The 26989-nt window shown below is 43.6% G+C and overlaps 1 protein-coding gene and 1 long non-coding RNA gene across 9 annotated transcripts in view; one reads left to right on the top strand and one right to left on the bottom strand.

Annotated features, from left to right (window-relative positions):
- Nucleotides 1–26989, bottom strand: part of SETD4 (SET domain containing 4) — a 69294-nt gene that overhangs the window by 9751 nt on the left and 32554 nt on the right. For all 8 annotated transcript variants that reach the window (XM_030202199.1, XM_030202203.1, XM_030202196.1 and 5 more), the window contains exons 5-6: nt 14226–14314; nt 7240–7669 (exon numbers count right to left, since the gene is read on the bottom strand). In XM_030202199.1, coding sequence (XP_030058059.1) covers nt 7240–7669; nt 14226–14314 — 519 coding nt within the window. The remainder of the gene's footprint in view (nt 1–7239; nt 7670–14225; nt 14315–26989) is intronic.
- LOC115469490 lies at nt 15714–25044 on the top strand. The gene is made up of 3 exons (XR_003942020.1): nt 15714–15808; nt 22714–22728; nt 25032–25044. It is a non-coding gene; the product is annotated as an uncharacterized LOC115469490 (long non-coding RNA).

The following is a 26989-nucleotide window of genomic DNA, read 5'->3' as shown; positions in this document are numbered from 1 at the left end:
AACTCTTTTCTGTGGTTCAACCATAAAACAGGAATTTATAATAAATGACATCAAACAAAATAAAACATGGAAAAGAAAATAAGATGATACCTTTTTTATTGGACATAACTTAATATATTTCTTGATTAGCTTTCGAAGGTTGCCCTTCTTCCTCAGATCGGAAATAAGCAAATGTGCTAGCTGACAGTGTATATAAGTGAAAACATTCAAGCATTACTATGACAGTCTGACAGGGTGGGAGGAGGGGGTGGGTAGGAAGTATGCATGGGGACATCAAAGCATATCATTGATATTCTAACAGGGTGGGTGTGGATAGGTGAGGGGAGGGTGATCAACAGAGACATACAGCTTTATGGTTTATAATGGGCTAGGAATGCTATATTGGAGAAACAGGCCAGATGCTTAAGACAAGATTCAATTTACATAGACATCATATGAACAATACTGGTGCCAGCAGGGTTCCCACGCCTGTTGGTCAACATTTTACAGGACCAGGACACTGTACCAGTGACTTCACAGTGAGAATCCTCAAAGGTAACTTTAAAACCATACAAGAACGTAAGACCTTTGAAGTCAGAATGATTGAATATTTTAACACCCAACAGAAAGGACTTAACAAGGATCTGGGGTTCCTAGCCCATTATAAACCATAAAGCTGTATGTCTCTGTTGATCACCCTCCCCTCACCTATCCACACCCACCCTGTTAGAATATCAATGATATGCTTTGATGTCCCCATGCATACCTCCTACCCACCCCCATCCTCCCACCCTGTCAGACTGTCATAGTAATGCTTGAATGTTTTCACTTATATACACTGTCAGCTAGCACATTTGCTTATTTCCGATCTGAGGAAGAAGGGCAACCTTCGAAAGCTAATCAAGAAATGTATTAAGTTATGTCCAATAAAAAAGGTATCATATTATTTTCTTTTCCATGTTTTATTTTGTTTGATTTCTATAGATTCTACATGGAATATTGCTATTCCACTAGCAACATTCCATGTAGATGTTGGCCCTTGCAGATCACCAATGTGGCCGCGCAGGCTTCTGCTTCTGTGAGTCTGACGTCCTGCACGTACGTGCAGGACGTCAGACTCACAGAAACAGAAGCCTGCGCAGCCTTCTACATGGAATGTTGCTAGTGGAATAGCAACATTCCATGTAGAATCTCCAATAGTAGCAACATTCCATGTAGAATCTCCAATGGTATCTATTTTACTGTCATAGTAATGCTTGAATGTTTTCACTTATATACACTGTCAGCTAGCACATTTGCTTATTTCTGATCTGACGAAGAAGGGCAACCTTCGAAAGCTAATCAAGAAATGTATTAAGTTATGTTCAATAAAAAAGGTATCATCTTATTTTCTTTTCCATGTTTTATTTTGTTTGATTTCTATTGATAACCTTAAGAGTGGACTAACACGGCTACCACACTCCTCTACTTAATAAATGACATAATGCAATACAGCCAGGCACAGGATGTTTGTGTTGCTTTGGCTAAGGCTCAGACTGGCAGAGCTGTATTTTTATATATTAGCTTCTTTTTGTCAGAGAAAAAGAATTTGAGACACGATCCTGCTTCAGTTGGAACACAGTCACTAAAATTCTCAAAACCAAGTTGGAGATGGTATGAACCTTACATCCTTCTTAGAGTCTTCACTAGAAGCGATTACGCAGAGAACTACTATGGTGGTATCTTTTGCTTTGGAGATGGATCGCAATGCTGTACTCAGACTTTCATTTAGACATTTGGACACACAGTTCCTGGGATCTAAAGTTAGAATATTTCCTGATCTTTCTAAGGAAACACGGAAAAGGCAAAAGGCCTTTTTGGCCTTCCGACCAAGGATTTTGGTCTTGGACGCCAATTTTGTACTTAAGTTTCCATGTTTATGTTTTGTATTATTTCAAGGTAAACAGTTTCAATTTTTTGATCCTAAGCAATTAGAGGAATTTCTTGCGACTAAAGAAGAGATAAATATCACTGTATAAGTCCAATTTGCACACTGTAGTGATAGGTTGGGGAGCGACTTAAGGTTCACAATGATCTTAGAAAGTTCCAGTATATACACCAGTGAGACCTGAAAAGGATGCAGGACTCTCAGAAAAACTATGGAGGTCAATTTAGAAGGTTTATGTGGCTTTTAAATGTGTTAATACCCTAAATACATGCATGGCCTTTTTGAAAGCCATCATTTATATGTGTAGATCTCAAGCATGTACAGTTTTTGGGGGTTGGGGGAGGGAAGGGGAGAGATCTTGTAATTGAATTTTAGGCTGTCCAGAAAAGTATGTCCAGTTGATGTTCATAACATAACAGTGATGTCTGTATACTGCTGTAACCACAAGCTCTAAGCAGTTCACAACAATCGAAAAGAAAACCAGGACAAACTCACAGGAATTACAGCAAATTAAAATGTCAGACAAAAGCACTAAAATTATTTATACAAAACAAATTTCTGAAAGGTTCCTCCTAAATACAGCATAAGAATCCAGTTGAGAAAAACAAGAAGACAATTCTTGCCATAATTTGGGAGCCTGATATGCCAGCAATAATTCTTGAATTTTCAGTCTTTTTACAACCCTTAACAGAAGGAAAACTAAAAGGAGTGTTATTAGTGATTTGCTGAGACCTGGATGAAGATGAAAACAGTACATTATCTAACATACAATCCGGGACTGCACCATCTAAATCTTTAAATAAATAAAAAGCAAGCTTAAAACAGAACACTAGCCTCTACTGATAACCAATATAATTTGATAAAATACCCCGAGATCCTATCAGATTTTTTCAGGGAGAAAATTAATCACACTGCTGTATTCTGTAGTGTCTGGAGCTTTCGTAGCTTATTCTTAGGAATTCCTAGAAAAATCAAGTTACAGTAACATAACTTCGATAATATCAATGATTGAACCAGCAGTCTGAATTTCTCAATCTCAAAACATCTCACATGTCTCAACTTTCTTAATGGAAAAAATGAATTTTTAACTAGGGCATTGATGTGCTATCCATGTATACCTAATCCCATGAAGGATCGGGGTTATTGGACAGCAACAAGAATTTAGGGGCCCTTTTACTAAGCTGCATAGGTGCCTACGCGCGCCCAACGAACGTCAATTTGGGGGAGTGCAGCGGTGACCCACCCCGGGTAGCGAACAAAATAGGTATGCCACTGGTGGAGGGCTAGCCCAATGGTTACAGCAATGGACTGAGAGCCAAAGGAGCCTGGTTCAAATCTGACTGCAGCTCCCTGTGATCGTGGGCAAGTCATAAATCCTCCATTGCTTCAGGTACAAACACAGATTGCGAGTCCTCCAGGGACAAGAAAATAGCTATTGTACCTGAATGTACACTAATTCAACAGCTTTCAACCTTGCAAGTGGTATATAAGTGTAATCCCCTGTTAGATGGGGATTACTGGAAGGGAAGTTTCCCTAGAGAGTCACACGGGGGGGGGGGGGGGGGGGGTGACTGAATTGTCCCCAGGTGGGAGTAGGCCCAGCCCATAGAGAGTGGTTGATACAAGTTGCAGGGAGATACAGGTTCCCTGGAAGTGAGTGACAAAGAGGGAGGAGTTACCAAGGGGATAAGAGGTTAAAATTATGCCCATGAAGGGGGTCTTTGGTTGCCCGACAATCCTCTGCCAAGAGACCAGGAGGAGGGAAGTAGAATCCTAAGTGAGGAGTGTGACCTATGATTGCAAATGGGGGGGGGGGGGGGGGGGGTTTGTGGCTCCTGAAGCAACAACTGATAAACTGCGTCAGCTGCGGGTGGGTGGAGAACAGACCAGCCCGGGAGCAGGAGATTGGAGCCAGGGATAGCTTGGTTCTAAGACCTAGGTGGATCCAGAGTGGGGTCACCACTGGAAGAGGGTTAGACCAAAGAAGGGTCTGAACCCACAGGAAATTGAGCTTAAACTGGGAGGAGAAAAACAGCTAGTGGAAATAACACTGCCCACAGGATAGGAATGATTGGGAGGACTTTATATATGTATTTATTTCATGATTGAAACCTGCCCTTGTAAATGAACCTGGGAGAAGTGGTACAGGAGTCCCCCTTGAGGAACAGCAGAACTGAAACCCAAATTTGAGTTGATCTGGAGATGGAGTGCTGAAACTGTTTTGATGTTGCTGCCATCGAACAGTTGGAGAATAAAGGTTTGAGTTCTTGTATAAATTGTCAAATACAGTGTGCTTTTTGGAGACAGAGGGTCGAGAGTGAACTGCTTCCCGAGAAAGTGAGTGTCTCCCAAACCCCCGGATTGGAATTCCAGAACTTTAACCCACTTCCAGCTTGTCACGAGAGTGGGCCAGATCTAAGGAAAGAATGGAGTGACTGAGTGTAAGTGATTGTGAAATTGTCCCTGTGAGCCTGGGTCAGAACTAACCTGGGGATGAGGCCCGGACTACATAAATTTTTAAAAAACTAAAATTACAAAATCAGCACTTACATAGGCAAAACTGTGACCGATGCTGCTCTTTTCTTGAATGCCTTACTAAAATTGCTGCTCCCACTAGATATGCCAGCATTTGCATGTGTAGTTCTGCGTGTTCTTGTACGTATTTTACAAAATGTTCCATTTCAGCAGAGCCTTTTGTAAAATACACAAAAGTTTCAATGTCCCAACTTGGATATTCACTTTCCACCTAGATAACTTAAGCAAAAACTGGACTTCATGGGTGCAAGACAGACACTATATGGAGCATCTAAATGGAATATCCATCCAAGTCCAAGTATGTGGTGGACATGTTTAACTTGGTGTCCATATAGACTGGCCCAATGCCTCAGTGGTAAGTGCTGTGCACTGCCATGAACAGGTCCTGGATTGATTTTCAGGCCAAATATCTGCTCCCCAGGCCAGCTGAGTCTAGGGATGCTGTGGAGGCAGTGTTTACAAACACCTAAGGAAGTCCCAATCATTATGCAACAGCAACAATATAATGCTCAAGTTAGCCAAATTCCACAGGAAGCTGTGATTTGTGGCCCCGGCTTAAAACTGTAGCTTTCAGGCAGTGGTCTTCATTAATTTTTAAAACTGGGGTCACTTTGGATTCTAATGAGCTGAAGACGAGCTGCCAAATATCTTCCCATGCAGGGCCAAGACCAGTGTGTGTCAATGACATCCATCCCCACCTGCCCAACTTCAAACTTCATTGAAGAGTATCCTCTAGGTTGTGAACATTTCCAAATGCATTCTCTATTGTCTACTGAGAAATGCCTTGTCCTTTAAACATATGGCTCTACCCCCAATCCACTTTCCCCTTTCTGACTTGAGCCAGTGTAGAGAGGCAGAGTAGCAGGAATAAAAAAACAAAACAGAAAGAAAACGGGGGAGGGGGGGGGGGGGTGCCAATGGCCCCCAGGCCTTGCATTGAAGAACACTGCTTTAGGGAGTAATTCTATAAAGTAAGTGCCAATGTTTACTTGTAAACTGTGTGTATGCCAAAAACCTGCCTGAATGCTATTCTGCAAATATTTCCATATCTTACATAGCAAATATTTTACAGTCGGCTGTACACATAGGCAGAGCCTCAGTGCAGCATGGACCGGATCACATGTGTGTTCTAACTCTTAGGCGCACACACTTATGCCAGCCCTATGGCTGGAACAAGTGCTCATGCCTAAGCACGTACACATGTAATCACCTTAATAAGCTAGTGTTCTATAAAGGAAAGTAGGTACCTGTGTGTCTTTATAGAAGAGGTGCACAGTTATAGAAATTACTGCCCTAATGGCTGGAGCAACTTGTGAGGCGTGGCCTAATGGTTAGTGCCGCAGGCTTTGATCCTGGCAACCTGGATTCGATTCCCACTGCAGCTCCTTGTGACCTTGGGCAAGTTAATTAATCCTCCATGGCCCCAGGTACAAAAACTGGGGATAGCCTGGGTGAGCCCTCTAGGAACAAAGAAAGTACCTGAATATTGATTCTGGCAACCTGGGTTCGATTCCCACTGCAGCTCCTTGTGACCTTGGGCAAGTCACTTAACCCTCCATTGCCCCAGTTACAAAAACTGGGGATAGCCTGGGTGAGCCCTCTAGGAACAAAGAAAGTACCTGAATATTGATCCTGGCAACCTGGGTTCGATTCCCACTGCAGCTCCTTGTGACCTTGGGCAAGTCACTTAACCCTCCATTGCCCCAGTTACAAAAACTAGGGATAGCCTGGGTGAGCCCTCTAGGAACAAAGAAAGTACCTGAATATTGATTCTGGCAACCTGGGTTCGATTCCCACTGCAGCTCCTTGTGACCTTGGGCAAGTCACTTAACCCTCCATTGCCCCAGTTACAAAAACTGGGGATAGCCTGGGTGAGCCCTCTAGGAACAAAGAAAGTACCTGAATATAATTTGTACAGCGCTGTGTACGTCTAGTAGCACTATAGAAATGATTATTAGTAGTAGAAACTAATAAAGGCTCAAGACATCATAGCATAAGCTGGTTCCAACTGAGCCGAAGCCCAAAGGAGAAGAGGAAACGGTCCTATAGCCCCTCCCCAAAATAAAATGAGTAGACAAGGCTTGTTACATTAAAAGGGAGAAGAGACTGGCTCTAAAACTGTAGTAATCTGTTTAGGTCTTCTACTGTACGTCATAGGGAATTCTGGATATGCCCACCAGTGGCGTAGCTACGTGGGGCCTGAGGGGACCTGGGCTCCCGTAGATTTGGCCCTGGCCCCCTTGCCGACGATCCCCTTGAACCCCCCTCCCGCCACCAACCCTCCCCCGCAGATACCTTGTTTGCTGGCGGGGGTCCCCGAACCCCGCCAGCCGTAGTGTTCTTCAAATCTTCAGCGCCGGAGTAGCGCCTTCGTTCAACCAAGTTCCTGGTGTGATCAGCTGTTTCTGACGCCTTACGTCCTGCACTGTGCATGTAGCCCCATGCAGGACGTAAGGCGTCAGAAACAGCTGATCACACCAGGAACTTGGTTGAACGAAGGCGCTACTCCGGCGCTGAAGATTTGAAGAACACTCTCTTCGGCTGGCGGGGTTCGGGGACCCCCGCCAGCAAACAAGGTATCTGATGCGGCGGCGGGACGGGCGGCGACGGTGGGGGAGGGTTGGTGGCGGGAGGGGGGGTTCAAGGGGGTCGTCGGCAGAGGCTCAGGGGGGGCGGCTAAAGTGCCCCCCCCCCCACCTCGGGCTCTGGTCCCCCCTCCCGGCGAGGTCTGGCTACGCCCCTGATGCCCACCCTCCCAGTCCTTGTCTGAAAAGTCCATTATATACACCACTTCTTACCTGAACCACAGGACTGTGGTTTAACAAATCTAAATATGGAGCCAGTACATACACATCTGGTTTGTTGGAGAAACATGGCGACTGAGAATTTTTCATATATACTGTCCTGGTATTCACAGTGCACCAGGCCCATCGCAGGGCCTCAAAGGTGAAAACACTGTCTACAGACTGTGAAAACAAAGACTGCAGAGAAGTGAAAAAAAGCTTGGAAGACTGATACAACTCCTGGGCCACAGTTCTTTGTTCCTGTGCTTTTCTTCTTAGAGGTTCAGGAAGAAGAGTCTCTACTTCTGGTTCCCAATACACTGGGCAAGTATAGGATTGTGGCAGAACATCCAGGTACGGTTTCCATATTGAGAGGTCTCCAGCATACTTTTCCACAATCAAAAAGGTGCATATTGCCAACAGAGGAGATACTGGAGGTTTCCACCTGTCAAGCATAGAATTCACATCCATTCATTACACTCGGTCAAGGACATGCGAGTAAGAATGTACCAGTGTCATCATTTTCTCTCTCATTAAATTTCTATTTCTCTCCATTCAGTTTTTTTTTTTTTTTTTGGGGGGGGGGGGGGGGGGGGGGGGGAAGGGGGCGGGGACATTTTTCCTGTTGGTAATGAGGGTGTGAGTTGCAGGATGTGAGCTTAGTCAAAAGGGGGAACCTGCTTTAAATGCTTAGATTGAGTTTTATGTTTAAATCATTTTTATTGGCAATAACATAACTGGTACAAAGTGCCAAAGGCAAAACAACGATCACAAAATGTCTTCATATTAGCTGATGTCACAATACAATTTTACATTTTCACCCATCTACCAACCCCTTCCCTAGAACCACATTCATAATTCTGTGCTTCCATCCTATACTACTTCAACCTTACATGCAAAAAGCTGCTATTTTGGAGGTATGATAAGATGTCAGCTTGCAAAGTGCCCATCAAGGTGTTGTCAATAGTACACGTATCCACCTACTGATTGAGGCGGGTTCCCATTCAAACTAAAATATTGTGGAGGGCCTTGACTCTTATAGCCCTCCACCTATTGATATCACCTCTGATACGTGTATAGGTTACCTCTATTTAGTAAACTGAATGGGCGTACTAAAATTCAACAGTTGGTCGTTGCTTATACTCCAATCATCCCCCCCTCCCCCCCATTCTGCCCTACCCATGCTATATATTAAATCCAATACAAAAGCAAGTGGCGTAACAGTCTCGAGGCCAGCTCGTGGAAAAAGGACCATGTTGCCCATACCAAATGTAATTCCACAACCCCTTCAGAATAGATTGAGTTTTATAAAATGGGCAGCGCATCGGAGGACACAGGAGTGTATCTGACTTACATGCACAACTTAAAAAATCCTACATGTTATGCACGATGCATGGCGCTCTTGGGTGCATCCAATACTACCCAAGGCTGACAAAGCGTAAATGGTCATGGCTTAATTTAGGCACATCAATACCTGCACTACCATTCTATAATGGAATCTGGGTACCAAGATACTGTATGTACTCCAAGTGCTACACTGGGGTGCCCTGTTATAGGATTGCCCCCCCCCCCCCCCCCCCCCGCCATGTGATCTCATGGGCATGGCGTTCATGGAAGGATAGATAGGAAGAAACCTGGAAGGCTTCTGGAATAATATTTTTTTTAGACCAGTCCTCGGGGCACCAGCAGCCAATCAGGTTTTTAGGATATCCACAACGAAATCTTTTTGCATACCAAGGAGGCAGTGCATTCGGATCTCTCTCATGATTATTCACTGTGGATATCCTGAAAACCTGACCGGCTGGGTGTGCCCCAAGGACTGAGTTGAGAACCAGTGCTTTAGACATCAGAGCCAGAGACAAACATTGACATTTTTAGTCACAACAACATGAGAACATAAGAATTGCTATATTGGGACTGACCATCAGCTATTTAGCACAGTATCCTGTTTTCAACAGTGCCCAATCAAGTACCTGGTAGGATCCCAAAAAGTAGCAAGACTCCATGCTACCTATCCCCAGAGAAAAGCAGTGGCTTTCCCCAGGTCTATCTTAATAGTTTATGGATTTTTCTTCCTGGAATTTCTCCAAACCATTTTTAAACCTACCTACATTAACTGCTTTTACCACGTCCTCCAGCAACAACTTCCAGAGCTTAATTATGCATTGAAGAAAAAGGGAAAAAAATATTTTCTCCAGTTTGTTTTAAATATGCTATTTAGTTGTTTCCTAGTGTAACTCCATGGTGCGTTTCCTAGTGTTTCTACTTCTTGAAAAAGTAAAACAATTGATTCAGATTCACCCGTTCCACTCTACTCAGGATTCTGCAGAAATCTATCGTATCCCCCCTCGGCCATCTCCAAGCTGCCCTTAGTCGCTTTTCTATAAGTTGCACACTGAAATTCCAGAGGGGGCACGGGCAGGTTGAGGCGTCTCAGGTAGTTAGGCTCGCAGGTTGCAGAATACTAGCATTTACGTGCCCAACTGACCACCATTAGCTGTGAGCATGTATGCTAGCCCCTGAGTTGGCGTAAATGCTCATGCCTACAGTTAGGCACAACTGTCATTATGGAATTTGCACTTAGCATGCATCATCCCGGCACCTATATTTTGGTGACCTTTTGAGTATTTAACCCCTGGAGGGCAATTCTATAAGTTAAGTACAGTCTTGCAGCATCTAGGCGTGCACACTTAGGCCAGATCTATAGGTAACTGGGAGTGCATAAAATGTTAGGTGTGCCAATAGTGCGTTACACTAGTATTCGAAAATGGAACATGGGCATCCAAGTTCCATTACAGAAAAAGTTCCTAACGCACATCCCTTGGGTTATCTAAATGGAAGGCACCCAAATATAGAATTGTCCCCATAGTGCTACCCCTCCTCCAATTTGACCCACCCTATCACTGTCCCATTGGTTATCCTCCTTCCATCAGGTCTCTGAGATGTCAATTATATCTATCTTTTCATTTACTGCTGAATATTCTAACTTTTCTATCTTATTTTTTAGGCTTCCAGCATTTGTATACAGACACTTTAAACATGTGTTTAGCAATTGACAGGTATAATTTAAAATCTTCAATCTCTTGACTGCTCATCACATAAAGGCACACAAATTATTTTTTTGCCTTTATTGCAACCTCTCTATTTGGATGCCTTAAACTTGCCTGTTTTGAAAATATCCTTCAAAAATACCCCTTTGAACCATGTGCTCCTGAGTGTCGGCTTTCCCCAGGGTCTTGTTTAAAAGCTGTTCTATCTCCTTTTTAAATGTTAGCACCAGCAGACTGGTTCCATTCCTTGTTAAGGTGGAGCCTCTCATTTTGGAATAGACTCCCACGAACGTTGCCAAATTCCTATCAAATCTAAATCTCACCGCTGCAGCATCTGTCTCACAGAGCTCTGCCTGCTTCTTGGGTCCTGCAAAAAACAAACACTGCCTTCCAAAGTAAGAACTTCATCCTGTCCAGCATGGTGGTAAAGACATCATGGCACACGGCTGCTTTGCTACATCAGGACATAGTAACATAGTATATGACGGCAGAAAAAGACCTGCACGGTCCATCTAGTCTGCCCAACAAGATAAACTCATATGTGCTACTTCTTGTGTATACCTTACCTTGATTTGTGTCTGCCATTTTCAGGACACAGACCGTAGAAGTCTTGCCCAGAACTAGCCCCACCCACCCAAACACCAGCCCCGCCTCCCAATCTCAGCTAAGGACCTGGATGGTTATCAATCCATGAGCTGAGGCTGAGCTGAAAGTGGGCCATGTAGGAAGACAATGACCCTAAACATTCAAGATTTTGTGTTTTGGATTGGTCAAGTCAAATTCCCAAACTAAACCCTATTGAAATGTTGTGGCAAGACTAGCTGCTCACGAAAGGAAGCCCTCAAATGTCAAACAGTTAAAACAGTTCTGTGTGAAAGAATGAGCTAAAATTCCTCAAGTGCGACATGAGAGAGCGATTAATAGTTACACAAATATTTAACTGAAGTTATTGCTACTCAAGGAGGCACAACCAGTTACTGAATGACAAGTTCATATACTGTATCACACAAAGATATGTATGATGAATCTTTTCATTAAAGAAATAATCAAAATACCATTTAATAACTCAGACAAAAAATAATCTCCTTCTTTAAACAGGGTTTAAATTAAGATCCAATCATGTTATGTTACAGTTGCGCTAAAATACAGAACATCCTAGGGCAGTGATGGCGAACCTTTCAGAGACCGAGTGCCCAAACAGCAACCCAAAATCTAATTATTTATCGCAAAGTGCCATTCCCCCTCCCTCTTGTCCTCGTCCCCCTCCCTCCCAGTTCAACAGGATCCCCCCTCCCTCTGAGTTCCACAGGGTCCCCTCTCCCTTCCAGTTCCAGGATCCCCCCTCCCTCCCTGTTCCAGGGTCCCCCCTCCCCTCTCCCTCCCTCCCACCCAGTTCCAGGATTGTCGAGGGAGGAACCAGAATGCTGCTCATTCAATGACTCTCTCCTATCAGCATTTTCCTACTACTGTGGTAGCCAATCTTTGTGCCCCACAAACGGAACGGTGTTTTATTTAATCCAGCAGTGCTGTCATAGTGAAAACACAGCAGCAACCCTACACGGAGGCTGGTCTGACAAGGAAAACCAATGGCGTCAAAGACAAAAGCTTTTCCTGAGCAGCCTGCCCTCCCTCCGTCCGAGTACCAGGGCCCCCCTCCGAAATTTAAAAGTCATACTTGGTCGGGGTTAAGACGGCGTCGACGGCAGCAGCAGTGAAAAGTGTGCTGACTCGGCGCACCTTCAGCCTTCCCTTCTGTCTCTCAAGCTCTGTGGTCCCACCCTTGCGGAAACAGAAAATGAGGGCGGGACCAGAGCTTGAGAGACAGAAGGGAAGGCTGAAGGCGTGCAGAGTCAGCACGCTTTTCACTACTGCTGCTGCTGCCGCCTTAACCCCGACCAGGTATGACTTTTAAATTTCGGAGGTGGGTCCTGGTGCTCGGAGGGCGGAGCGGGGGGAGGGGGGCTGGAATTGGCTGAGGCGATGGTGCGTGTGCCCTCTCTGGCACGCGTGCCATAGGTTCGCCATCACTGTCCTAGGGGTTCACAAATTCTTATTACTATAGATTTGGTTTTTTTTATGGTGGATACTTTTGTTTACATATCAATAAAAAATGATGGGTATGGCTCACTAAACCAAGTTGCTTATGTGAGCAGGTGTTTTCCATGTAAAGCAAGACAGATTTCCTCACAAATCTGGGCAACATCAAGTTACAGCTCGTACAGGAAAGCTTTCCCCTAACTTTTCAACTGTAAAGAGCTCCATGGGATTGTGCAGGTCTTGTAGTTCTCAGTCACAGGGGGCCATCAGTTCTTTATGTAGCTTAATACGGAATACAACTCCTTGGGGAGGTGGGAAGACTACATGAGGACATCTATCCTACTGTCTGCTAAGAACACCTGCTCTAGGTAAGAAACTTGGTTTCCTCCATGGATAAACAGGATAGAACGTTCTCTCAAATTAGACTACCTAGTTACAGGTTGCTGTTAACATAAAATGGGGAAAACCAAAAAGCAGACAGGGTTGCCAACAGGTAGACAAAGGCCATGTTTTTGTTGGCAACAGGCCTTTTGCAGTTTGTTGCCATCCTTCCATTTTACTTTTTTAAACAAATACATCCTGAAAATCAGAAACGTTGACTCAAGGGAGGATAGAATTGGATTCTAAATCTCAAGAATATTCCACAGGCCAGATTGACCAAACCTACTGTCTCTTCAGGAATCCCTTTCTGTTGTAGAGTTGCTTTCCACCGTTGTTTTTTTCAGCTGGGCTTAAGCCAATGATAGAAACCCCATAGAAGTTTGTTAAAAAGTCTAGGACTCTCCTCGGGGTGGTTGAGGCTTTTGTTTTTTAATTTTCAGTAAGTCCTCTTTGGCTTTCCATTCACACATTATGAGCGAATGACCAATTATCTTAGTGTATTTATATCAAATGCAATAAAATATATAAAATAAAAATATTGGTAGGTAGGGGGGTTCTAGAAGGGAGGAAGGGTTCATTGTTAAGGGAAGGTTCATTTTTGTAACAACTGGAAATTTTATTTTCCATTCTGGTATCGTTGGTAATTGGTGATATTTTGTTACTTCCTTCATAAAAGTGTTGGAAATTATAATTTGATGGCATCACGTAACTACAGGAGCACTCCAGATGTATTTTGTGGATGTATTTTTGATACTGCCAGATGGTTGTATAATGTTACTGTATTGCTTTGTCATCAATAAAATCGTTGAAATATAAAAATATTGGTAGGATGAGTGACTGGTTAAGGTAAAAAGTCCAACATCTCTTTAGGTAGGAATAATTTGCACAGTTCTACAACGACAATAAACCCGATTAGTTTATTGACTTTGATGTCCTGGACTAAGAATCCTGGTGGTTTGTGTTTTTGGTCTGTGGGTGCTTTCTGGGAACTGTGGGACCCCTGAGAGTGTGGCCCCAGTAACCTAGAAATCACCAGGGAATAACCGGAAAGTGGGAGACTCGCCCAGAGGCAAGTGAGACCCAGTCAGTGGGGTGGAGGGTACTAGTGTAGAGTGCAAGCGGCAAGTGCAGGCGGACCTGAGCTGTGCTGTGGAAAGATCTTCCAGGTGGCCGCAGGGTTAGCCCCAGGCGGGTAGTTAGGCATTTCATCACAGTAGGTCTTTAGACTGACTTTGAATTTCTGCAAATTCAATTCAAGTTGAATAGGTACAGGGAGAGAGTGTTCCAGAACGCCAGCCCAGCGATGCTGAATATAGAGCTCCTGATAAGTTCAGAGTTAATTTGATGATGTGAAAAATAGCGCCTAAGTAGGTGCCTTCTTACTGACTAAACATTGCATTAAAAATAAACAAACTATGGAGATTAGATGGGAGAACATACTTATTTCTAAGAACCATGAGATAACAAACCATAATGTAACCCAGTTTAGGAGCATAGTGATAGTCGAGACATAAATGAAAAGCTTCTACTTACTCTGTAATATATTTACCAAGATAGCTTCCAAGCACAGTGCTAGTGGTGAGGAGGCATTTTTCAGGCAATGAAATAATGATATCCCCTGCCTGTTAGAGAACACAATGATTTAGCAGAAACATCCAATTCAACCTTGGTTTCACTCTACAACTTCTTTCAGTATGAATTTACATAAGATCTACAGTAGTATACCAAAATGTAGGCTCTCTGGCGCAAACTGTATGCTTCAGTGAATTCTTAAGTAACAGACGCTGATACACTCTACATGATACAAAGTTAAACACATCTTTCTGTAAATTTTAATGAATAATTACAATTGCAATTTTCACAGATTCAAAACAAGAAAATAACCAGTATAGTGGGTAGAAAATTAGGCACACTTTCAGTGACTATGTTGTAACAACTCCTTTCGCTAAAATAACAGCCTCCAAACATTTCCTGTAGACAACTAGGAGTCCTTCTGTTCTTGCTTCCGAAAGTCTGCCATTGCGTTAGAGCCGTAATATTAACAATAGCGGCTCTGGACAAGTGTCACTTAGGTACCTTTTGATACATATACAGTGAAACCTCGGTTTTCGTCGATAATTCGTCCGAAAACTATCGACGAAAACCGAGGCAACAAGCAATTTTTCTTTTAAATGAATAAAAAAGACTAATGTATAGAATAAATGAACATTTAACATGGCATTTTTCTGAAGACTCTTCTTGGTGTATGGAAGATGGAGAGAGAGGAGCAGAGATTATTGTTTGGAAGGGGGATCCCCCTCCATAAGGACACTATCTGGGGGGGGGGGGGGGGTCACTTCCCTTCTTGTTCTTTTGGCACTAGGACCAGCTTCTGGGGGGGGGGGGGTCACTTCCCCTCTTGTTCTTTTGCCACTAGGACCAGCTTCAGAGTCTGTGGACCCATGCCAGTGCGCCTCTTGAATTTTTCGAACCAACCTCTGCTGGCCTTAAAATCACTTAGTGAAGTAGCACTCGTCCCGGGCATTTTCTTAATGAGATCAGCATACAGCAGGGACTTTTATACAGGCACTCAACCAGCAGCAGTAGTAGTGTGGCAAAACGACAAAATTTGGGTCATAAAACAGCAGCAGTGTGATCCCACAACCGGAAACAACACCCCTGAAGAACGACATGTGAGAACGCAAGATTAGCTGCATGGGCACGCCGACGAAATCCGAGGTGATCGACAAAAACTGAGACAAAAATTTCGCAAAACAAATCGACGATAAACGAAACCGACCAAATCCGAAGTCCACGAAAACCGAGGTTTCACTGTATTGCTTTGACTGTCCGATTTAAAGCCCACTCCTTTGTACAATTTTTGTTGCGCCATTCCAGTAGTATTTGTTTGGATACTTTTGCTTTTGACTTGCATTGCTAATATAGATCTTTTGGCCATTCTGGTTTCAGTACTCTTTTCTTTTTTCCCCCCATTTTTTTTCTACGCAGTAACAGATTTTGCTTTAGGGGCTTCTTTTACACAGCTGCACTACCAACTCCTGCACGGCAAATGAGAGGAAGCCCATAGGAATTGAATGGGCTTCCTCTCATTTGCCGTAATGGGAATCGGTAGCGCAGTTTTCTTCAGTATTTTTGGTTTTCTACACAGCGCAACTATTCCTTTCTTCTTTATATCTTTTTTTGAGATTGCTTCAAACATAACAGAGCGTGCTCATTTTTGCGTTATACTCATTTTCATATATTTTTTTGTTATATCAATAAGTGAACATTTTGAGTTTCGAATTAACATTTGTGTTATTCCAGGCAGTAATGTGTGATTTTTCCATACTTAGGGCCCTGTTTACTAAGGCGTGTTAGTGGTTTTAGTGCGCACTAAAGCTACAGACACCTATAGATTCCAATGGGTGTCTCTGGCATTAGAGCGCGAGCTAAAAACGATAGTGCACCTACAGCGCGGCTTAGTAAAGAGGGCCCTTGATGTATTTAGATATGACATTTTGCTGCTGTGGTAATTAGTAGTATTTTTTGAGTCTCTAACGGCACTCTTTGAGACTGCTCCATATGGAGCTTTCATTAGACGAGGCTTGTAGTTTTAAATATATCAAGTGTTCATACCGTTCTGTGATGCTGGACTTTGATCTTTGTGGTTTTATTCTATGGCATTAAGTCTATGATATTTTGCTTATTTTTTTTTTTAAATTTGAAAATTTTTATTAGACACAACTTAAGGAACACAATGTAAGGCTATACTGCCTTCAAAATTCTGAAATACATCAAACAATTGAGTTACATCTCGGTATATCATCAGTTTTAATATTTTTCCCCCACCCCCCTCCCCCCTCCCTCTCCCACCCTCCCCTATTCATTACTGTCCACTTCTTGGTTGTATCCCCTGTTTTTTTTACAATGTATTAGTCCATAATTTCTCCAAATGAATCCACTCTTTAGCATCAGGTTTGTATTTACCCATTCTCTTATCAGTCAACTGTTCCAAGCCTACAATATTCTTGACTCTCATCTTCCATGATGCAATAGTGGGGCCAAGTCTCTGTTTCCAGTGGGCCGCAACTTCCAATTTTGCGGCTGCCAACCCTAATCTTTTAAGCCTCCTTTGCCATTTCTGACCCCTTTTATTTCCCCACCCTAGTAAACACCATTTTGGCTCTGTTGGAAATTGTGTGTCCAGAATGTGTGTCAAATGTGTGGTAACATCCACCCAAAATGATTGTATATACAGACATTCCCACCATACATGTATAAAGCTACCTACCCCGTCCTTACATCGCCAACATTGATCAGATACATTGGGATATATTCGTTTTAACCTGTCCGGCGTGTAGTACCATCTACTTAGAACTTTGTACGCATTTTCTTTTATTAATACACAGATAGATGCTTTTTTCACCTCCATACACACCCTTTCCCATTCCTTCACACTCATTTCAATATTTAGATCTCGCTCCCACACTGTCATATAGGGTAATTTCTTCATTTTGTCTCCCCTTATATATCTATATAATCTGGATATACCCTTCTTTCCTCCCTCCAAGGTTTCCCATATGTTTTCCAATATCTCTCGTTCACGTGGATCAGACTGCAACCACCCTTGTCCCTTCATAAAATGCCTAACTTGTAAATAAGCATAATGATCGGAATCCGGCAGTACGAATTTCCTTTGAAGGGTTACAAACTCTCTTAACACCCCTTCAGACATAAGGTCCCTAAATCTTTTCAGTCCCTTTCGATTCCACTCCCGAAATACCCCTCCCTCTCGCCCTGCGGGAAACTCAGCTTCTTGCCTAATATATGCTAAGGTAGAGGTTTTTACCCCCTTCTTAAATTTGTACTTTAGTACATCCCAGATATGTTGCAAGTGAGATATAAATGGATTATGATTTCCCTGGCGATAGTTAGACATCTTTACAGATCCCCACACTCCTCTTTCCAGATTACTCCCAGGTATTAAATCTTGTTCCAGAGTCGCCACAGGTGATCTATGCCCTTTGCTCCATTCCGCCACCTGTTTCAACTGCGCTGCTTGATAGTACCACAAAACATTGGGTAGCCCCCGTCCTCCCTCCTCCACCTTCCCCCACATAATTCTTTTGGATATTCTAGCCCGCTTGCCCCCCCACGCAAACCGAGACAAATCGGCTTGTAATTTATTTAGAGCTGCTGTGGGAACCTCCAGCGGCAATGTTTGGAATAGAAACAGCATCCGGGGAACCAAGTTCATCTTTATCACCGCTATCCTGCCCCACCATGATAACAGTCCATTTTTCCACCTGCTCATATCTGTACGCAGTTCCCGGAATAACGGAGCGTAATTCAATCCATATAGCTTTGTGATATCCCTTGATATCCAAATTCCTAAATATTTAAAATTATCTCGTGCATGCCTGAAGGGAAGTTTTTGCAACAGAGCTTCCAACACAATTTGGGATGTATTGATACTCAAAATTTCCGATTTATCATAGTTTACTTTAAATCCAGACAACTCTCCGAAATTTCGAATCTCATTACAAATGCGAGTTAAAGACTCTTCCGGATGACTTACATAAAAGAGAATATCATCAGCAAACAAAGCTATCTTATGTTCCCCTGCTCCCGCTTGAAATCCTCGTATCTGTGTTGTCTCCCTAATCTTCTGTGCAAACGGCTCAATTGCTATAGCAAAAAGCAAAGGTGAAAGTGGGCACCCTTGTCTAGTTCCTCTCTGTATCTGTACCGGATCTGAATATCCCCCATTGACTTTTATCCTTGCCATTGGTGCTGCATATAATCCCTGGAGCCAAGTTACAATCCCCTTACCAAATCCCATGACCTTTAATACCTCCCAAAGATAGTTCCACTCTACACGGTCAAAGGCCTTTTCTGCATCAGTTGTTAGCAACACCATATCATCCTCCCTTTGTTGTGCCTCCCATATTATATTTAATGTTCTCCGGATATTGTCAGCTACTTGCCTTTTGGGGATAAAGCCAGATTGATCCGGATGAATTAACTGAGGCAGAAATGTATTAATTCTTTCGGCCATTACCTTAGCCAATATCTTGATATCAATATTTATTAAAGAAATCGGTCTATACGAGCCACATTGTGTTGGATCTCGACCTGGCTTAGGGAGGACCGTAATCCCCGCTTCATACATACTTTTCGGTAACTTCCCTGTTTTGAAACATGCATTTCCCACCCTCACTAACAATGGACCTATTTCCTTACCCAACAATTTATAAAATTTGGCCGTGTATCCATCTAAACCCGGTGCTTTCCCTCCCTTCAAGCCCTTAATTACTCCTTCTATCTCCTCCACCGTAATAGGTTTATCTAAATATTCTCTCTGATTTTCCGTTAACCTTTGTAGACCTAACCCCTCCAGATATTGTTGAATTTCTACCGTGCTGGCTCTCGTTTCTTTGGCATACAGGGCTGAATAATACTGAGCAAATCTTTCCCGAATCTCCTTATCCTGGTGAGCTAACTGGTCTCCTACCCCATTTATCTTGGTGATTGTGTGATATATCTGCTGTTGTCTTAAACTTCGTGCCAGCATTTTACCCGCCTTATTGCTATACTCAAAATACTTCTGTTTTGTAAGTTTGCGATGATATTCCATTTGGCGTAATTGAATCCGTTGTAACTCTGCCCTGCATTCATGCAGTTCCCCCCAAATTCCCTGATTTCGTCCCCCTTGATGCTGAGCTTCTAGAGTAACTAGCCTTTGTCGCACCCTCAACTCTTGTTGCTGTCTCTCTCTCTTACGCTGACTCCCTTTCCTAATCAAATGCCCTCTTACTACCACCTTTAGAGCATCCCAAAGGATCCCATCAGAGATTTCCCCATTATCATTATGTTTCAAATATTCTTGTATCACTATTCCAATTTCTTCACAAGCATCTACAGTGTCTAGCAAGGATTCATTTAATCTCCAAAAAGTATGACCCCGTTCTCTCCCTAATCCCTTCCAAGAGATCCAAATAGGTGCATGGTCTGATGCATGGATGGTTCCTATACCCGAATCCCTCACCTTACCCCATAAATTACGTGAACTCCAAAGGGTATCTAATCTATTATAAGTACGCTGTGCATGGGAATAGAACGAATAAGTCCGTTGCCCCGGATGTTGCATCCTCCAAACATCAATCAGGTCCAGATCCTTGACCATTCTCAGAAGCTTGGTCGTATTTGCCTGACCCCTCCCCCTCGCACCTTTAGAGCGGTCCAAGTCTGACAAGGCCCAGTTGAAATCACCCCCTAGTATTATATCCCCTGATACAAATTGGAGCAGTTCCTGCCTTAAAGCCTCAAAAAATGCACCTTGCCCCTCATTAGGAGCATAAACATTAATTAATGTAATTGGTTGGTTATTTACTTTACCTTTAATCGCTATACATCTACCCTGGCTTTCCACATATGTTTGTTCATGAACAAAGGCGACTGTATCTTTTATATAAATTGCCAGCCCTCCTTTTTTCCCCCCTCTGGGATCAGCCTGGAAAAATCCAGTGCCCATATTTTTATATTGTAGTAGTCTTTCATCTTTCTTTTGAATATGAGTTTCTTGCAACATTACAATGTCCCAATGCATTTTATAAATTTCCCTATATATAATGCTTCTTTTCTCAGGGGTATTCAAGCCATTCACATTCCATGATCCCACTGTTATCCCACCCCCCTCCCTACCCCCCCTGCCCCTCCCCTCCCCCATTAAGTCCCCTCAACTGGCCTCCAAGCTTAGATGCCAGTTAGTTCCCTAAGGAAGTGTCGTTCCGATGGGTTTTCCATCCTCAGTTTATCTTTCATGTCCCCCCTTACCCACCCTCATCCATCTCGTCTAATCCCCTTTTTAATCATAGCCAACAGATATAGAAAAACATTCAATGTTTCTTAACATAACTTCTCATATAATACAGTGTACATAATACCAGATTTAGATCCGGGCTATTGCCCTGGAACCAGTAGCTCTTTCAAGTCTCTGCGTCTCTCTCATGCCCTTGATCCTCATATGTTGGGCTCCTTCTAGTGTTGCCTCTGCTTTGCTGGTTCCATCCCCCCGCTCCCTTGGCAGATTTGCCTTTTTGGGCGCTTTGAGGTGTCGCTGTTACTTCTGGCAAGTCCTTACACCCTAGTGTTGTCAATATTCTCCATGCTTCCTCTGTTTGCATTATTCTCTTTGTTTGACCTCCCACTGATACCAATATGCCGCTGGGATACAGCCATCTATATCGCAGGCCAGCCTTTTGCAGATATTTAGTTATATCTTTAAAGTCCCGCCTTTTTTGTAGAGTTGCTTTCGCCAGATCTTGAAAAATCTGTACCTTTACATTATTCCATTCCACTTCCCCCATAGCGCGTGCTTTCCGCCATATTGCCTCCTTAACTTGAAAGTCATGGAAGCACACAATTATGTCTCTGGGAAGTTCACTCCTCTGCGGCCCCAAACTTCTGTGGGCTCTATCAATTTTTATTGTGGGCCCTTCCAGCATTTCCTGGGGATCTTTTCCCTGATTCAAAATATAGGCACAGATCTCTTTTACAGTCTTCTCTACATCCTTGTATTGAGATTCTTCCGGCAAGCCTTTAAAACGTAAATTACTCCGTCTGGAGCGGTTTTCTAAGTCCTCTATTTGCTGCTCTATGTTCAATCTCACTTGTTGTTCCATATTTACTTTCTTTTTTAGCGTTTTTAATTCTCCCGCCATTGCCTCTGTTCGCTCCTCAGTCTCAACTACGCGCTGACCCATCTCTTTTACCTCTTCTCGAAGCTCTGCAACCGCCGACTGTATACTTTTCCTGGTATTGATCATCTCAGATTTAAGCTCTTGAAACCATCGGATGATTTCGCTCCTTTCCACCTCGGTATCTCCCGCACTTTGTTCCTCCATATCGTTATCGGGATCTTCTTCCTCGGTCGGCGCCATTTTAGCTCCGCTCTGAAGTAGGGCCACGCTCACTTTTTTAACAGCCCGCGGCGAATCCGCCGAATACTTGTATTTCGCCAACTTTTTTCTAGCCGCCATACGCTATTATAATCCGTTTCCAGCGGTCTCGGGATTAATTATCTAGCTTTTATCCTAGGGTAGACACTCTTTTATTGCTATAACCCGCGGAGCTTTACACTCTGGCTACCGACTACATCGGTGACGTCACTTCCCCCTCGATATTTTGCTTATTATTGTTTATTATTCATCAAAAAGTTTTATTTTTTTAGAAATATTGTATTATACACTTTATAAGTATTATTTATTTTAATTATTATTTATTATATTTGTATTTGTTGGATTTTTGGATTTTTTATGATATAATTATGTATTGTTTTGTCTTTATCTCTTTCATATGCTTTATATTTTAATATTGAATATATTGTGTGCATGTTTTAATTGTATGTATGTGCAACTTTTGGATTTTTTTTATTTTTTACATTTTTAAACAATTTTTCCATTAAATTTTTGATATATTGTATGTTACAGTATTACTGTATAAATATTATCTGTTTTATGTTTTGATAATATAATATGTATATTTATGTTATTCATAAAGAGATACCTTGTGGGAGGAAGTGACGTCACCGATGTGATCGGTAGCCCATCTTCGGAGCTCCACAGGGACGCGAGGATATAAGTTGTTAAATCCCCGAATTAGAGTGAAATTCATTTCGGCGGATGAGTGACTAAACTTACCAGACCACATGGCAGCCAGAAAGAAGCTTGCAAAATTCAAGTTTGCGGCTGAATCGGCGCGAGCGGGGAGCAGGGTGTCTGTGGCGCTGCCCTCACGCGAAAACAAAATGGCGCCGGAGGACCTTGAGTCCGATAATGAACCTGAGGAGCGGAGCGGCGGAGAAGTGGAACTAGAGAGAAGCGAAATTATAAAATGGTTCCAGGAGCTGAAAACGGAGATGATCAACACCAGGAACAGTATTCATGCTGCAGTAAAAGAACTCCGCGAAGAAGTAAAAGACATGGGTAACCGCATGGGTGAGACTGAGGAACGCATGGAGGAGATGGAGGTGGAGGTGCAGGGCCTGACTAAAAGAGTCAAAGTTGAGCAACAGCAGCGCATTGATATGGAGTACAGGCTGGAGGACCTTGAGAACCGCTCTCGGCGGTGTAACTTGCGCTTTAAAGGACTGCCTGAGGATGCCCAATATAAAGATGCTGTGAAAATTGTGCAGGAGATCTGCGTCTTTATTCTGAGTCAAGGGAGGGATACTCAGGAGAGTCCGGATAGGACTGAAATAAAAATTGACCGAGCACACCGGAGTTTAGGACCACAGCGGGGGGGAAAACCCCAGGGATATCATTACCTGCTTCCATGACTTTCAGGTGAAGGAGTCGGTATGGAGGAAAGCCCGTGCTTTGGGAGAAATACAATGGCGGAGTATCAAGATACAGATTTTCCAAGATCTGGTGAAATCTACATTACAAAAGAGGCGGGAATTCCATGAAGTGACAAGATATCTACAAAAGGCAGGTCTGCGTTACAGATGGACTTTCCCCAGCGGATTGATGGTCACGGTGGTGAATCAGACAAGGAAAATTCAGCAGCCAGATGCAGCAAGGAAAATCCTGGAGGCTATGGGGCGCATGGATCTACCTGAGGAGATACGAGCTCCCCCTAACGCTGGTAACGGAGAGATTACCCCCAGTTCGGGCAGATGGCTTCAGCAGAGGAAAAGGGGCAACAGCACGAGTAGAGTGAGGGAGGAAAGTGGCCTGGAGCAGCAAGGGGACACCTGAATGGACAATTGTAGAAGGGCTATTGCCCGGAGGAAAAGTTTGGTCATTTGATCATCTGTAGTAAGTGATACCATGTTAGTAATGTTTAACTGATTACAAGTGTGTGATTAGGATAGAATACATCTGAAATGAATGTGGTTGAAGGTTTGAATGTATGGGGGATATATATAGGGCATTGACCCCATCGGGACGACACTTTCTTAGGGAAAATCTGGCAGTTTGTAATAGAGGCCAGTCGAGGGGAAGGGCTGGGGGGAGGGAGGGAGGCGGGATTACAGGGGATCATGGAATGTGAATGGCTTGAATACCCCCGAGAAAAGAAGTATTATATGCAGGGAGATTCACAAAATGCGGTGGGACATTATTATGCTTCAGGAAACACATATTCAAAAGAAAGATGAATGGCTCATACAATATAAAAACCTGGGCCAGAACTACATATTGGCAGACCCTAGAGGGGGGAAAAAGGGGGGTTTGGCAATTTATATCAAAGACAAGGTACCTTTTGTTCACGAGCAAATCTTTTTAGAGAGCCAAGGAAGATGTATTGCGGTCACGGGCAAGATCAATGACCAACAAATCACATTAGTTAATATCTATGCACCCAATGAGGAACAGGGAGCATTCTTTGAAAAATTACGATTAGAGTTGACACAATTTGTGAGAGGGGAGGTTGTACTTGGGGGGGATTTCAATTGGGCACTGACAGACTTAGATCACTCTAAAGGCAAGAAGAGAGGAGTTTCGGCAAACATGACTAAATTACTGGGTCTGGTTAGGGACTTGGATTTGGTAGACGTCTGGAGGTTGCAACATCCCGGGCAGAAGACGTACACCTTCTATTCACATGCCCAACAAACACATACAAGGATTGATGTAATCTGGGGCTCCCGCAATATATGGGGGGAGGTTCGGGACTCTAATATAGGGAGTATTCATGTATCAGATCATACCCCCATCTGGACTTCGTGGAAGGGTCTGGGGAGAGAACGGGGCCGCACTTTTTGGAGATTGAATGAATCTTTACTTGACTCAGTGGAGGCATGTGGGAGAGTTCGAAGGGTGGTGCATGAATATCTATCCTACAATGATACAGGTGAAGTGTCGGAGGGGACGCTTTGGGATGCTCTTAAAGCAGTGGTGAGAGGCCATTTGATTAAGAAAGGCAGCCAAAGGAAGCGGGAGGGTCAAATGTGTGAATTAGAGGTAAGACAAAGATTAGCGACTCTAGAGGCCCAACATCAGGGAGGGCAGTGCCTTGAAGTACTTACAGAATTGAGGAAGAGCAGGGCAGTGTTGCACCAAATTCAAATAAAACAGATGGAATTTCAAAGGAAGTTAGTTCAGCAAAAGTTTTTTGAGTATAGTAACAAGTCGGGCAGGATGCTGGCGCGTTGCCTGCGCCGGCAACAGGTTGGCAATACTATAATAAAACTTAAGGGGGAGGGTGATACACTGATATATCAAGACAAGGAGCTTAGGGATCGTTTTGCCCAATTCTATGTGGCCTTGTATACTAAGGAAAATGGGGCATCCGGGGGAGTGATTAAAGATTACCTGAGAGGGCTGGGTCTGCGGAAACTAACAGAGATGCAAAGAGAAACCCTGGATAAGCCCATATTATTAGATGAGATAGAAAGAGTTATTAGAGGATTAAAGGGAGGAAAAGCTCCTGGACTTGATGGGTATACCGCTAAATTTTATAAGTTAATGAGCAAGGAGGTAGGGCCGCTTTTAGCGAGGGTAGGGAATGAGTGTTTCACATCAGGGACTCTGCCGAGGAGTATGTATGAAGCGGGAATCTCGGTGATTCCCAAACCAGGGACAGATCCCACACTATGTGGCTCCTATAGGCCTCTTATAAATATGGATATTAAGATATTGGCCAAGGTCATGGCAGAGCGGATTAATAAATTTCTTCCCCAATTAATCCATGAGGATCAATCAGGCTTTGTGCCCCAAAGGCAAGCAGCTGACAATATTAGGAGAACTCTAAATATAATATGGGAGGCTCAACATCGAGGTGGAAACTTTGCACTTTTAACAACCGACGCAGAAAAAGCCTTTGACCGGGTGGAGTGGCATTACCTGTGGGAGGTTTTGGAGATTATGGGGTTTGGCTCAGGGGTTTTGACCTGGCTTAAGGGGCTATATGTGACACCGGTGCTTGGATAAAAGTTAATGGGGGGTACTCTGAACAGTTTCAGATACAGCGTGGTACGCGTCAGGGCTGCCCCCTATCACCCTTGCTCTTTGCTCTGGCGATTGAACCGCTGGCACAGAGGATTAGGGAGACAGTAAGCATTAAGGGGCTCTCGGTGGGCGATAGAGAGCATAAGGTAGCATTATTTGTGGATGATATTCTTTTTTATGTGCGCCACCCTGACGAAACCCTAAACTCTAGTTGTCTGGAACTTCGGGCGTTCGGAGCTATATCTGGCTTTAAAGTTAATTATGACAAGTCAGAGGTGTTTGGCATTACTGGACCCACTTCAGACTTGGAAAATCTGTTGTCCAGCTTTTCTTTTAAGCACGCCAGAGAAATCTTTAGATACTTAGGTGTAAGGCTTCCTCGAGAGCTCGCATCTTTGTTTGGGCTTAATTATGCTCCCTTATTTAGAGAACTTTGAGCAGATTTAAGCAGATGGAAAAATGGGCTGCTCTCTTGGTGGGGCAGAATAGCGGTGATTAAGATGAATTTGCTCCCTCGGTTGTTGTTCCTCTTCCACACGTTGCTAATGGAAGTTCCACCAGCGGCATTGAACAAACTACAGTCTGATATTTCACATTTTGCATGGGGGGAGAGACGGGCGAGGTTATCCAAGCGAATTATGTGGGGTAGAGTGGAGGAAGGGGGGAAGGGGATGCCCAACATTACATGGTATTACCAAGCAGCACAATTAAAGCAGGTGGCGGAATGGAGTAAGGGAGAAAGGGCACCAATGGCTATTTTAGAACAACATTTGGAGCCTAGGTGTAACCTTGAAAGGGGATTGTGGGGATCTGGGAAGATGTGCGCCTCCCACAGGGGAACTGAAAATCCTTTCATAGTGCATTTGCTGCGTACATGGGATGTGCTGAAAAGTACATTTAAGAAGGGAGTTAAAACCTCAACATTGGCTCATATCATTCATGAGGCTGAGTTCCCAGCTGGAGAAGCGGGGGGTACATTTCATGAATGGTATAGGAAGGGCCTGCGGAGATTCTGTGATTTATTGTCAGATGGTACACTAAGAACATTTGGGGCACTACGGAGGAAGTTTGCCCTGCGGGAGTCTGATTATTATGCATACCTGCAGGTCAAGCACTATATGAGCAGACAGGGGTGGCTACAAGCTGACCCGAGGGAACAGGAGCCCTTAGAAAACATCTGGGTCACGTTGGAGGTGGGGAGGAGAGGCATTTCCAGACTACATAAATATATTAGGGGAAGCACTTTGACTAAATTACCCTATATCAAAGCATGGGAGCGTGATTTGAATAGTGAATTGAGTGTGAAGGAATGGGAGCGGGTTTGCCTGGAGGTGAAAAAGGCATCTGTATGTGTACTAATTAAGG

This window comes from Microcaecilia unicolor, chromosome 4 (genome assembly GCF_901765095.1).
Source record: "Microcaecilia unicolor chromosome 4, aMicUni1.1, whole genome shotgun sequence".
NCBI lineage: Eukaryota > Metazoa > Chordata > Amphibia > Gymnophiona > Siphonopidae > Microcaecilia > Microcaecilia unicolor.
Note: the sequence above shows the minus strand (reverse complement) of the source record. Positions and strands in the feature narration are given on the sequence as shown.